At 41.1% G+C, this 13,552-nt stretch overlaps 1 protein-coding gene across 9 annotated transcripts in view; it reads right to left on the bottom strand.

Annotated features, from left to right (window-relative positions):
• Positions 1 to 13,552, bottom strand: part of LOC128884643 (dystrophin, isoforms A/C/F/G/H) — a 572,670-nt gene that overhangs the window by 126,425 nt on the left and 432,693 nt on the right. For all 9 annotated transcript variants that reach the window (XM_054138171.1, XM_054138189.1, XM_054138199.1 and 6 more), the window contains one exon: positions 100 to 272. In XM_054138171.1, the coding sequence (XP_053994146.1) occupies positions 100 to 272 (173 nt within the window). The remainder of the gene's footprint in view (positions 1 to 99; positions 273 to 13,552) is intronic.

The raw sequence follows: 13,552 nt of genomic DNA, 5'->3' as shown, positions 1-13,552 counted from the left end.
ATCGTTCTCACCGCTAATTGGTGAAAAGAAAAAAAGCAGAGAGAGTTCATCGCAACGAGTGCAGAGGAGAGAATGTAAAAAATGACGGCGCTCACTCACCGTATGGCCATACTCTTCGCCTTCAAATGATGCCATCTTTGGTTCATCTCATCCAGACGTCGTTGCAACATAACAGCGTCATCCTGGCTGGCTAGGGAGCTCAACAGTTTCCGTCCCGTGCCGTTCAGGGACGCGTACACGTCTCTGTGTGTCTCGATTTCCGATTGGAGATCCTGCAACAGAAAATGAAGACGTTAGGTCAAATATTTCCGACGAAAGTAAACATCGAATAGAGTACGTGCGTTGGGTTCGTAGGTTGGCGTCTTTCGAGTCACCTTTTTCTGTAGTGAAGAATAATTTTGTTGTGTCAAGCAAGCTATTATTTATTTGTATTTTATTATGCTTGGAGTTATTGATTTTGAGTTGTTTTTATAATCTATAAATGTCACAGTTGAATTTAGTGAATTAATCTGTGAAAAGAATTTACTGAAATTAATAACGAACGATAATATATTATAAGTGAATTATCAATTAGTAATTTCTAATTCATTTTGATTGGATTATAAATTAAAATTCATAATTCGTTAGGAATTAATTACAAGCAAGTAATTTATAATTCCTTATGAATGAATAACACATATATATAATTTTGAATTATTAAAAACTCTTATCACATGTTATCGGATTCAATTGTAAAAAAGTATTGAAACGACACTAAATAATAATAGTTTGGAATATCAAACTTGCCATTCTTTAATTTGTATAAATACAAGTTTGTCTACAGATAATTTCGATACAGGATTCTTAGAAGATATAAAAGATCATGTCATCGTAGATTTCCAACTTACTGTCTAGTTGCTATGAGTTAGAAAACTTTTAAACTACACGATACGCTGGGATACTCATCATCGATTAACTTGTTTCAAGTTCGAGGAACTTCGTAAAGAAATTCGTGTCGAAGGTAAAGTTTCCTTGGTCAGCTATAATGTCCACTAACAAGACTCGGATGAAACACTAATTTATTTCTCCAACCTTTTTATTTTGGACCTCCAAAACTGATCAATTACGTAATCTATTGGAGGCATCCTTCGCTTTTAACATCAATGCAAAAATGCTCTTCAAATTAGTTCCTATAACATTTTATTCAATTATAAAAATAGTAATTATTTCAAAAATGAATCAAAGTGTATCGATCTCCTGGCTTCCTATCATCGATGGACAAAATTTACAGGATATTCCGAAGTTTCCAAAATCACCGTAACACACGGGTGATTATCGATAGAATTTCACCTAGTTTAACAGAATATTTTCCAAACGAGAATTTCGAGAATTTTACACGATATTTTCCGTGGAAAATTTCGAGAATTCGGGCAGCATTTTCCGAGAATTTTCTCTCCTGGAATTCTCTCTCCGGAACACTTTTCGCGCGACGACGAGAGAACATTCACGGTGTTTCGTCATCGCGATGACGTGAATTGCGGCGAACGCTTGGGGCAAAAGTGATTTATGCCTGGTTCCCATGTACAGCAACGATGCGAGTTTGGCGTTCACGCCCGCCGTCGGTCGTCGATGAAAATAAATCGAGCACGACCCAAGTGAATTAAGAAATATTCGTCGCAAAATCTTTTCTTCTCGAGACATTTTCCATTAACCAACAAATTCAATCGTACCTTTCTAACTTCTAATTCGTACCTTTCTTATAAATTTCATCTTACATCGTTGAAATGTCTGCTGCATTAGGATTTCTAACAAACTTATGATTCTATTGGTGTTTTAAAATAACTTTCAAACTACAAATTACTTCTGGTACGGATATGTTCGTTTTGTTCAATCAAATATGTTTTATTTTTAACCGACTTCGAAAAGGAGGAGGTTACTCAATTCGATATGTATATATATATTTTTTTTTTATTTATTTATATAAACACGTCATGCTTACAAATGCGATGTTGTATTTAAGTCATCAGAAATTTTCTGTACGAATATCGCGTTCTTTAACAATGTAATTAATTAAATCGAGTGTAATAAAAACAAATTCGTAACAACAAATTTATACAGTAGACAATTACCAAAGAGCTATTTGTAGGGTATAAATCTGCAAATTTAATAAAAAAAAATGTAAACTCCTGTGTAAATAGAATGTAAATAGAAATGTAAACAGGGCTGATCCAACTTAATTTAGTTTGTTGAAAACTATCATTTCACTAAATGTAGTTGCACGCCCCGAAGCGGTGTTCGTGTTTTATGGCGCGCCATGTCTGACTGACAGAAAAAACAAGGGAAAATAGAGGGGAAATATTGTGGCGTGCAACGGTGCAAGGAGCCTGCCCCAAAAGCGTCGGTGCATCCATCAAAATGCTTTTCGTCGGAGTGCTCGTCGAAAGTGCGAATCGGTGACGTTTAATTGAAACAGCGGGTATCTGCGTCGCGGACGATGAAGTTTGATGGTCGATGTTGGATTTATCGTCCAGCGAATTCACACGCAAAAGCACACACCACCGATGGCCAATTTTTAATGGGATCGAAGTGTAAGTATGACGTTGCAAGATTTCAAAATCAAGCCTAAGGAAGTGTTCTCTTAAAAATTTGATCGATCAATCGTAAATGTTCCCGACAGTCAATATTAATAATCTAGATTATCATTCCAAGTGCACAGTGAAACTTAAGGTTCCAAGAACGGCACAACAGTGGAATCTTATAATCATTTATAGGGTTAGACTAATTTCATAGTTCCATTTTTTTACTTGAATTCAACAAGAATCTAAAACAAACCAATAGGTGTAAAGGTAGCATCAACGAATTCAACGATTTTACTCGAAATAACATACTTTCACGACACGTACCTCATCTTCTTAGATTAACAAAGTTTTTTACTAACAAAAAACGAATATCAATTTACTGTTTCAAAGGAGGAGCCTTCCGTACAATGCCTTCGAAAATTATAATGCATTCCAATCTAAATTTCCATTTTGTTTCCCCTCGTTGCGACTGGGTCTTTCAATTTCCCTGGGAAAGAATCCTCAGGAAAATAATCTCCCGCCCCGTCTGCCAATGAGACGTCAGATCGCGCGATACCGATCGATCCTCCCCGGGATCGGGGGGACGCGTCGTCTTAAAAGCGCACTTTCGATGCAGATTAGATTTTCCGGGTTAATGAGCACCTGCGAGAGTGACCCAGTGGCTAGAACAGGAGGCGACGGAGGGAAAGGAAGCGTTTAGAGAAAATTCGACGGCTAGATGGCCCGGAAAAAGTGTGAAACGTAAAGCGTTTTTCGCCGTTCGCCGATGCTCCCGTGCTTCTTATCGCGGTTGCCCGTGGCGCAATTACGCAAATGCGCGTTATCGACGGTGTTCCTCGAACGACGTAGTTCGATTTCCCTCTATCTCCGTTATTTTTTATTTTCGCGTGGTGCCTTTTTTTGCGTCTACGTCGACATGGCTCCGGGCCTCGGAGTCGAGGGACGACGGAATGCAATTGCAGAACCGGTCACTATCACCCTGGGTGTTAGAATGGCCGACAGTATCGACAATTTTAGAATTTTCGGTTTAATTTGAGTAGGAGAAATTGTGGCTACGTGTTTCTTTTAGTTCTTTATAAATTGTGATGTTCCTTTGAAGAATTGGTCATTGTTTCTTACAATATTGGCGTAGTTAAAATTATATAATAAAATTTGATAATTAGAATATCTTGTACAATATCTAGCACACAGCTCGACCACCATATAATATGTTAATTTACTTGAATTTATACATCTCACCTTGACTACGACGATTAATATTGTTAAATAAAATATATTCGATTGAATCAACTGCCACGCCATACCTACCAAATTTATGGACAACAACGTAACAGCCCCCAAAAATAATCGTTACACTATTCCCCAAGAACTATAAAAAAATCATTGAAACAGACACCTCCCTGCTCCCGCCCTCATCTTTTCCCAACCAGGAAATGCCTTTCGAAACGTGTACGAGGCACGAAAAACGCGCACGCTGTCAAAACGCAGACGTTTTCAATTATCCCCGTGGGATCGAGCAAACAACGGTAATTAAATCAATTCCACGAGCGTTCGCGGCGCGTTCCGATGCAATTAAATCCGCGGGATCCTCACGCTCGAATCGAAGTTCAACCCCGCCCGCGGCAAGAGGCATATTACGTGTCTCGTCGCCTCGGCTGCGCCGAGGACGTAATATTATGTCTCTTGGCGAAGACTGCTTTATTGCCAAGCAGCATGGTACCCGATAATATTGGGAACACACGGTATACGTAATTGACAAAGGAAAACGCGGTTGCGCCCTGCACCCCTTCCACCCACCCCCCCCCCTCTTCCCATGGCGCGAATGATACCAGCAGCGTTTCATTTATCATCCCGTGCACTTAACGAGGTTCGCGACACCGTAACGCGACGGGCCCCGTCGACATTGTTGGTTAATTAGAACTCTTACCGTTGACGGTCCCATTGTCCGTCGATGCGGTTGTAAATCACCCCGGCGACACTCCCGATTCATATATTTCAATCCACGCGCGATAAAATTTAATTCGCGTGGGAACCGCGCCGCACGCCGCGAAATTAAATGCGTGTCCTGCGAACGCTTCGACAATTTAATTATTAGAATTGATAAATGTCGCGATACGGGCTTCAAAAGTGGAAACTTTCGAAGTTGCACCATTCGTCGGATGATTGTTCACGGAATGATTAAATTTATTGCACGTTGGCGGGTAACTAAAAGGTAGATTTGGATTTTAAAAGGTTTGCCCTGTTTTTTCAGATATTAATTTGTGTAGCGTAAGTAAGTTGATTTGGATACATGAATATTGTTTTCGATTTTTCCGTATATGTATATTTTTTTTTATTCTATTATCGCATATTTGAATAAATGCACGAGGAGGTTGGCTTACCTGACCCGCATATGTTATAAATATTTGATTAAAATAATATGTTTGGAATATTAAAATGTACCTTGTTTCTCCTAAAATTCCCTTAATTTCTCTTAATTAGTTCTGTGGAAATTTCCGACAGATAATTTCTATAGCCTCTACATTTGTACCATCAGTATGTGTTCCAATTACGTTAACTTCTGATCCTATTCATGTTCGAAAACCGATTCTCTAACTACCCTCTAATTTTTGCATTACCTTTCCCCAATTAATTTGGATAAATTTAACATATTCTGTCTCATGGTAAATCCATTCCATCTATTATTATCGATTCAACGATTATTATTTACGTGTTAACTATTAAGTCTGCACTTAACCCCTTGACCTACACATTATCTCCCGATTGCTCGGGCTATAGCAAAACAGGAAAGTAGGAAGTCCGAACGAAGTACCACGAGTCAGACTCGGACTTATTGTTTATACCTCGAATTCCTTACTACGAGTCTAACTCGTCGTTGTAGGCCAAAGGGTTAAAATAAAAAATGAATAATATAATGTCTAGCAGAAATAATTACAATCCCAGAGTTCTTTCATAAAATTCTACAATCGTGTTCATTTTCCTAGTAAACAAAAAATGTTGTACATTGCTCTATAAAATAAACGGCAAAGCTGAATATTACTCAACCAAGTTGCTAAATTGCTTACTTTAATTCCACCCGGTCTACCATCGAATCGATTCCATTCGTAGGGAGTCTTGCGGGTAGGCGAAGGAACGATCAACCGGCGAGACGGTTCTCATAATTCAAGGGGCTTCGTCTTTCGAACGGTTCGCTGTTCCACGTGACGTATTTAATCGGCGGTGTGTCGAGCTTAATCAATGTCTGACACTTACGTGGTCGCGCAGCTGGTGACGTGCGCACCGTCGAGGATTTCTAATGAGGAATTGCCGATTACCCGTCGGTACACCGAGATTTCACGACGATTCCGACCGACTGCTCTTCCCTTAGACTCGTTCCCGCGGGAACAAAGCCGGCGAATTTACGTGATCTATGGGAAGACACGAGTCGAAAGGGATTCACTCGAAACGGCGGGATCCTCAACAGTTTGTCACGTTGCGGGCACGTTATTCAACGGGATCCTCGAAAATGTTCAACAATTTCTGATGTTCTTTTAAGCTTCTGCGAGAAAAAGTAAATATCTTGACAATGAAAAAGATTGGAGATAAACAGGGCTTCAAGTGTTTATGGAATTAAAAATTAGGGATTAAAAACGGGTTTACAATATGCCAAAAATGCCTCAAGCCATGATTTACACCAAGATTGGCGTCATTTTCAAGTGGAGAAATTTTCAATAAAGTTCCTGGAATAAAGAAGAGAAAGGGTACAGCCGGTTTTGGGGGTCAAAAGTCGAGATCGGTGCAAACGAAAGTAAGATTCAGAAAGTAGACTTTTGCAAAACATAAAATTGCATAAATGTTTTGTATTCTTAGTTATACTCAACATAGCCGTTTCCTTTTTATTTTAGATATACCTATGTAGAATATAATTTATACGCGTTTATACAAAACAAGAATTATATATTCATTGAAAAAGAAATATCACATCAGAGATGTGTTCGAGTGTTATAGCCACGGAAAGAATGCATCTTTCCAGGGAGGTAACCAATGTGTTTTACCTGTTCGAAGAGATGAAGTTCGGCCAGCAGCATGTAGGAAATGTAGATGTACCGCGCGTCGTCCGGTCTCCTTCGGGCACGTACCCCCCTCGGGGGATTCCCCTGCAGGGTGGCACGCCCCCCGGGCCAGGTGCCCCCCTTGCGTACACTTTCACGATAATCCACGGTAATTACGTACCCGGAAGTCCCCACATCACCCCAGGGAACCACTCGCGCCTCGACTCTCAGTCCCAGTCGCTCCTCTTTCTTTACCTGTCCACCTTCGACGTTTCCACCCTCGGCGGGCACCCTCGCGCACTTCCGTCGATGTCGACGCCTGTCGCGCGTCCTCTGAGCTTCGACGTCTCGACGCGTGCCATTTTCGTCCCTCGTGGTTCCCGTTTCACGCCCCCCCTCGGCGCGATTAACCGTGTTTTTTCAACGTAAACGGGCCTCGACCGTAGCTGCACGCGGATTCCCGTGCATTCGAGGCGAATTATCGATCACCATTAACGATTCCCTGCGCAGAGCAGAGGATTGGTCGTCGGTGGTGGTCGGTGACGCGAGACACGTGCCCCCCGGATTTCGCCCGGGGCGAACGAGGAAAAAAATGCGCGGGCACGTGTCGCGATTAACCGGCAAAGAGCATTTTAAACACGCGCCCCGCTAATGAGCGCTCGTATAGCGGAGCGTCTCGAGCCCCCGTCGAACGACCATGGGGTAATTTTCGTTTGTCGGTGACGGAGGGCTGGCTGATGAAATATTGGGTCGCAGGCTAGACCGTCGTCGCTTTTAGTTTTACGCGGTCCAGCGGCGCGGTTCAAATTGAAACGTAAAGGCTTCTTTTGTGGGTGGATAGTTTCCAACTGGGAGGCGGGTTTAAGGCTGGATGCCTGCTAGGGGAGGATTAGTGAGTTCTCTGGTAGGTCAGAGGCGCCATAATTTCGGTGTTCTGACAATCGGTGGGGTCGATTTTTAAATAAAATAAATTGTGAAGTGATTCTTTTTAATACTTGCGAACCGATTCATGAGCTTTTTTTCGCTGTTTATTTGATTAGCCTACACAAAGCAAATGGAGCAACGAGTTGTTTTCCAAGAATGGGAACTCGAGGAACACCGTTTATCATCTTTGTTCTACTGCATGTGGTTTGCATGGACGGTTAAGGATGGCGGCTGTATTTGCAGGAGGGCCAGCGTGACAAGAAAACGGACTCGAGATAGCGCGAGACGTCTGAGCAACGCAAATTTGCACGTTTAATGAATTTGAGGGGTTGCATTTAGCAAATTTACACGGGACATTACTCTTTAATAAGATTTCTTATTACGGTGGTGTTCGTCAACACTTCTTCCACTTCGCTACCGGAGTCCGCGTGTCGCTTTTGCAGCAATTAGGCAAGCAGAATACACAGCGACTTTGTTTGAATTGGAGGTTCACGAGTTTTCTCAAGGTTCGATCATGCGAAGTTTTCGCTCGACGAGCGAGCTTGAATATTTGGCCAGTGGCTCGTTTCGAAAGTCTCGGAAATTAGTGCGACAATCGAATATTTAAGGCAGCACTCGTTTTTCTTGAACGATGTCTCGAATGTTCTGAACGTTTCTATCCTCTACAGGTGGCAAAAGGTTTTAATAAAATAAAGCAGAGCATACGAAAACTAATTTCTTGTATATTTATAAATTTTGTTCATTGATCTTTTCATACTTTCAGTTTAGAAACGTTGAGGAATAACAGTATATTTTTGGGTAGTTTCAAAGCCCATAGAAATATTCTATTTTACTGCTTAGGTTTAGATAAGTGAAAAGACAGTAGAATGATATTTCTACTTGATGCAATGTAACCTTAAACAATTCCTTTATGAGAGTCCCATGGAATGTATGAGAAGAATTACGTTGTCTCTGTCGTTAGGGGAAATCACATTCCACGAAGAAAAATGGATTCTTTATCGTGAAAGAGTCTGAAGGGTGTTCGTCCTTAAAAGTTTCCGTTTATGTGAATTTATTTGAAGTTTAATGTCATTAAATGTGTACAGTGAAAACACAATTGAATTCGAAGGAGGATCGCGTCTGTTCCATTGTTACAGGAAATTGAATTCAAAGTCAAAGAGAACCTGTTCTTTTATCGTCAAAAGGGTTGAATGAAGTTGTTCAATGGGGTGAGTATACCTTAGTTACAATAAATTTGCATTAATTAAAATTAAATGACATGACCCGAGCTATCAAATATACAATATATTATAAAAGTGAACTACCATCAACATAGGGGCTGAAAACAATAATTCGATGGGGTAGAATTTTTGTTTTTCAAGAGTGACATTTTAAATTCTAGAACAGACTCGATAATGGAATCTTAAAAAACTGAAAAATCTTAAAAAAAGCAACGAAATATTAAGCAATAAAATGGTGTCTTCGCCATTACAAAGAGCACAAAATTGGTACAATCATCACATTCCACCCCAGTGAACGAAAAGCGATTAGATGGCTCAAGTGGCATCGAGCACACCAGCGTGGTCTGTTCCCATTGTCACGGAGGATCCAATTCCTCGAAGAGAAATTATCTCCTTATCCTCAAAGGGGTTGAACAAACTGGGATGAGAACAGTGGACACCCTCGATCTTGTTACAAAATCAATGACGCCTGTCCACCTTCTTCCGACAAGAGGGATAAAACGCTGCCTTGGATAGAATAGCAACGCATTCCGTCGGATTAGAAACCGTGCCATCCAGAGCCACGGCCTGATTGAAACGAGGAGACGAGCGGGGGCCTCGATCGAAATAAAATATACGAGCCACGGCGATGAATTATGCATGGCGCGAACAGCTTGTGGTAAGTAACGAGCAGGATTTGTAAAACATCGGCCCCCGGTGTCCCGGTACGGTGTCCCAATGAACCACGAATGATTTAGCCACCGACGGACAGGATATAAAGTGGAATCACTGATTCTACTGTTCCAAGATCGACAGACGTGTTAGTAATTCCTCGATATTAAATTCGAGGAAACGATTATGCAAGCGAAAATGCAAACGTGGATTCTCTTTGAGGAACGAATGATGACATTTTTGTGGAAACGTTGTTTCGAGACCATGTTAGTCTCTGAGGGGAAAGTTTCAGGAAGGGTAAATAGGGGTGCTATTGAAAAGAGAGTTAAACATTTTCACAGATCGAATATAATTAAACAACTTTCTGTTGAGGACTTTTAGTGGGTAATTTCATAATTGTTTTGGTTACTTCATTGAACTACTTACTGAGAATATTAATTAAATATTGATTATTAGATTTTCAATTTTCCCCTTTCTCTCCTGCTGTTACTGAAAAACGTAAGGCCATAACTAGATTCGAGGTTAGCGCGTCGTTTCCCTTCAGAATCGAATATTTCGCGAAACGAAGTTCGCCGAGAGTTTGCGAAAATTTCCAGAAGCATGCTCTTCTCAGATTGATAACAATTTCTCGAGTGAAATGCAAAGTGAACTTCGTACTCCTAAACGAGTTCGAAGGAAATCTCGACGTCTACTTTTTTTTTCTTTCGTCACGGATTCAGCCTGTGGAAAGTCTTTGGCGAGAACGAAAAGTTCGAGGGATGACTTAACTTTGATGTTCACCGACCATTTCCACGTTGTTATCGCAAACTATGACAATCACGACGAGCGCTACATTTTTTAGATAAAATCGGACGCCTAACGCTTGCGATTAATTAAATAGTCACGAAAAGGAGAAAAATACGCTGGCGCGAAAATCAAAAGACGTTTTGCCACTTGCCAACAATTATTACTTCGACAGATTCGATCTCTTTGGGAAAGCAATAATTCGAACCATAACTGAAACCGATACACTAATCAATTTCCATCGTAGCCGGCGTTATTAAACGCAACGATCCTTCAAAACTGATCATTCGATGCACAGAAGACATTAAAATTTCAGCGTTCAATCTCCGCGGCGGCGCCATGCTATCTCGTCTCGATGATATATAGGGTGGCCTAGCAATCGCGGTGGAACCGTATGAGGGGGAGATTTCTCACGCAAGAGATCTTTTGTTACAGAGAAAAATAACTCGAAATCTTCTTAGAGCAATTCTGAGCAATAAATGTAATAGGATTAACCTCAGGAGGTAACTGTCTCGTCTTTATTTATGGAGTAGAAAAATATTGATATCTATTCAGCCCGTTATTTTCATTAGATTATTTGATAAACACTATAAATAGGGCTGTAATTTGGTATATAATTTTTGAAGTCCAATATTTTCTGGCACACATTTTTTTTCACTTACTATAGGTGCATATCTGTGCGGTAATGAAATTGAAAAATTCAGAAGTAAACATCTCGATAAACAATTTAATACAATTTTTACATGCATGTTATTAACACATACAATTAAGAATTAAGCAAATATGTTGTACACATGAAGTAAGTCTTATTATAGATTCTGAGTATATGAATCTAAGAAAAATAGTCAAAACGTCAATTGGACACTTTATTGTTCCATTATTATTCATGCATACCAACCTAAGATTCTTTACCCAGAAAATCACCCTAATCGAACACACATATTTTCAAATAATTTTCCTAGATAACAGACCTCGAAGGACAGATACTTTCTTCCCCATTTACGATTTATATTTTCGCGAAGAATCACCTTCCCTTCCACAGTTGTACGATCGATGGGGGGTGCTTACAAAAACCGACGGTCCCTAGGACTGTCAGACGAGCGTCGTTCGTTTCTCTCGGTGTTGGGAGCTAGAGGACCACGGTTCTCGTCGACGGAACCCATTAACGGCGTCCACGTTTCGACACTTTTTTCCCCAGCGCGTCGACCCCTTTCGGGCCAGCGAGCAAACCTGCCAGTCGAGCTGCGCGTCAAAAACTGAAACGCGCCTCGGCCCGGCCTGGGGACAGCGTCGGGTAAAATTTCATTTTAATATCATCTAAATGTCACGGCGCCGTCAGAAATGAACGTTGACGCGTTGCCGGCCTCTGGAAGAACCGCTGTCGTTTGTCTTCTGTCGAAAACACGCGGCTTGAACTTTTCCGGACCAGTCCTGGAAACTCATGGGGGGGGGGGGGGCGGAGTCGTTCAGGGGAACTTTCAGAATCGTGACGCCCGCGCCATATTGTCTCAATGTGCGAACGGACGAGGAACAGTAGCCGCAATTACGATCCAAAAATCCGTATGGATCGCGGGGGATGTAGATGTAATTTGAAACCCAAATTGTGAGAACGCGGGGGTTATAGGGATTTGTTATGGAATAGTTGAGAAAATTGGACAAGATTTGGGAGGCAAAATAAGAATAATGATGACTTTTTGGAAGTAAAGGATAGAGAAAGGGGAAGCTCAATTTCTCAAAGAGGAACTATCCTTTTGTCTTCGAAGGGGTTGAATGAAGTGGTGTTCGATAGGTTGAGTATACCTTTAATATAATAAATATGAATTGTTTAAAATTCAACTACGCTGTCATCGCTAACAAATAATTGTTCGCTAGAAAGTGACTCTTCCCTTTTCAGAAAATAATTTTATCATTTTTTTTTCTTCCTTTTTCCATTTTGCTAAAATATTTTATCTTATTAGGAAGCTTCGTTACTAATAAACACACTATAGTTTCTGAATGAGAATAAGCATGACAGCAATGATAACCACTTAATTACCATTATCTATTCAATGACGTCTAAATATTATTTGGAAGGAGCTACGTCAGAGGACGTTAATTCTCACTTTTGTCTTGGTTAACGCAGGAGAAGATCGAGGCGGTTGGTAATGCCGGCGGTTCAGGGTCTGACGGAGGAACTGGTGTACCAACCGCCGCCGTAATGTTGCTGAAAGAGGCCGATGAGAGAAGGGGTTTGGGTTAAGCGGCTTGCGGACGATTAGAGAGCGCCGCAGCAGCCATCGTCGCGCTCTAGCTTCATCCCCATTGGCGATCAAAACCCGACTACCTCGTGATTCGCTTAAATACGTAGTACAGAAAACGGAGATCTGCTTCCTTTGTTCGTTCGCTGAATTTTCCCTCTCATAACAATTCGTTAAGAACCTGGCCACCATTTATAATTTATTTTGAAAAATTACACTCTTGATGGGTAGGTTGTGATTGGGCATCATTAGGAATAATAACAAAAATTTGTGTTGCATATTTCATTCAATGATGCTTTCTACATATGATCGAGTAACACATCGTTGTTAGTATCCCCTACAAAAAATGATTATTGGATAAAATATGCGATACAATCGTTTTTATTGATCTCAACGATGTCCAATTACGCGTGTCATCTTTATGTAGATGAAAAAGTAATAGATAAACAGATGCATATCTTTTTATTATCATAAATTTCGTTGTCGTTTAACCCTGACTAAAGATATGAACTCCGCGAGTAAACAGTAATATCGTTTAAAAATATTCTCAGTTTGCTTGAAACTGGCGACAGCAAGGATAACAGCAAATATCTGCTTCCTCTTGTCTGAAAGTTACTCATGTTTATACAGAACTGAGACCTCCTCGCACGAGATTTTATTCCCTTGCTCGTAGCCGAGGACGTACCAGGATATTTACATTCGCGTGAACTCGCGGCCGTCATTTTGGAAGATCGATTCTCAAGACGGCAAAGGTGCGAACACCGAAACGCGTCCATATCGGATATGAAACTTCCTCCAGGAGATGGAACACAGGACATCGTCTACTAGCCGCATATTTGGGATATCTTCAGACTCCAAGGCGAGGTCCAGAGGAAAAGTTTCACGGAGAAACGCCGACAAAGCTCGCGGAAATGTCGAGCAAAGGCCTGGTCAAGTGACTCGGGAAACTGCGCGGGTATGTCCTCAAAATCAAATTTCCTGCCGGTGAAGAAAGCCAAGACGTCTCTTGGATCCAGCTCTGGAGGACATCGACCTTCGACAGAGGGATGGGGAACACTTCAAGGTGAAAATGCATCGATCCAGCAGAAACGATTTCTGAGTCGATCTCGTTGTTCTATGGTGTACTCGTAAACCGAAGAGGTTGGTTA

The sequence above is a fragment of the Hylaeus volcanicus genome, chromosome 1 (assembly GCF_026283585.1).
Source record: "Hylaeus volcanicus isolate JK05 chromosome 1, UHH_iyHylVolc1.0_haploid, whole genome shotgun sequence".
In the NCBI taxonomy this organism is placed as follows: Eukaryota; Metazoa; Arthropoda; class Insecta; order Hymenoptera; family Colletidae; genus Hylaeus; species Hylaeus volcanicus.
This window is presented reverse-complemented; position numbering and strand designations above follow the sequence as displayed.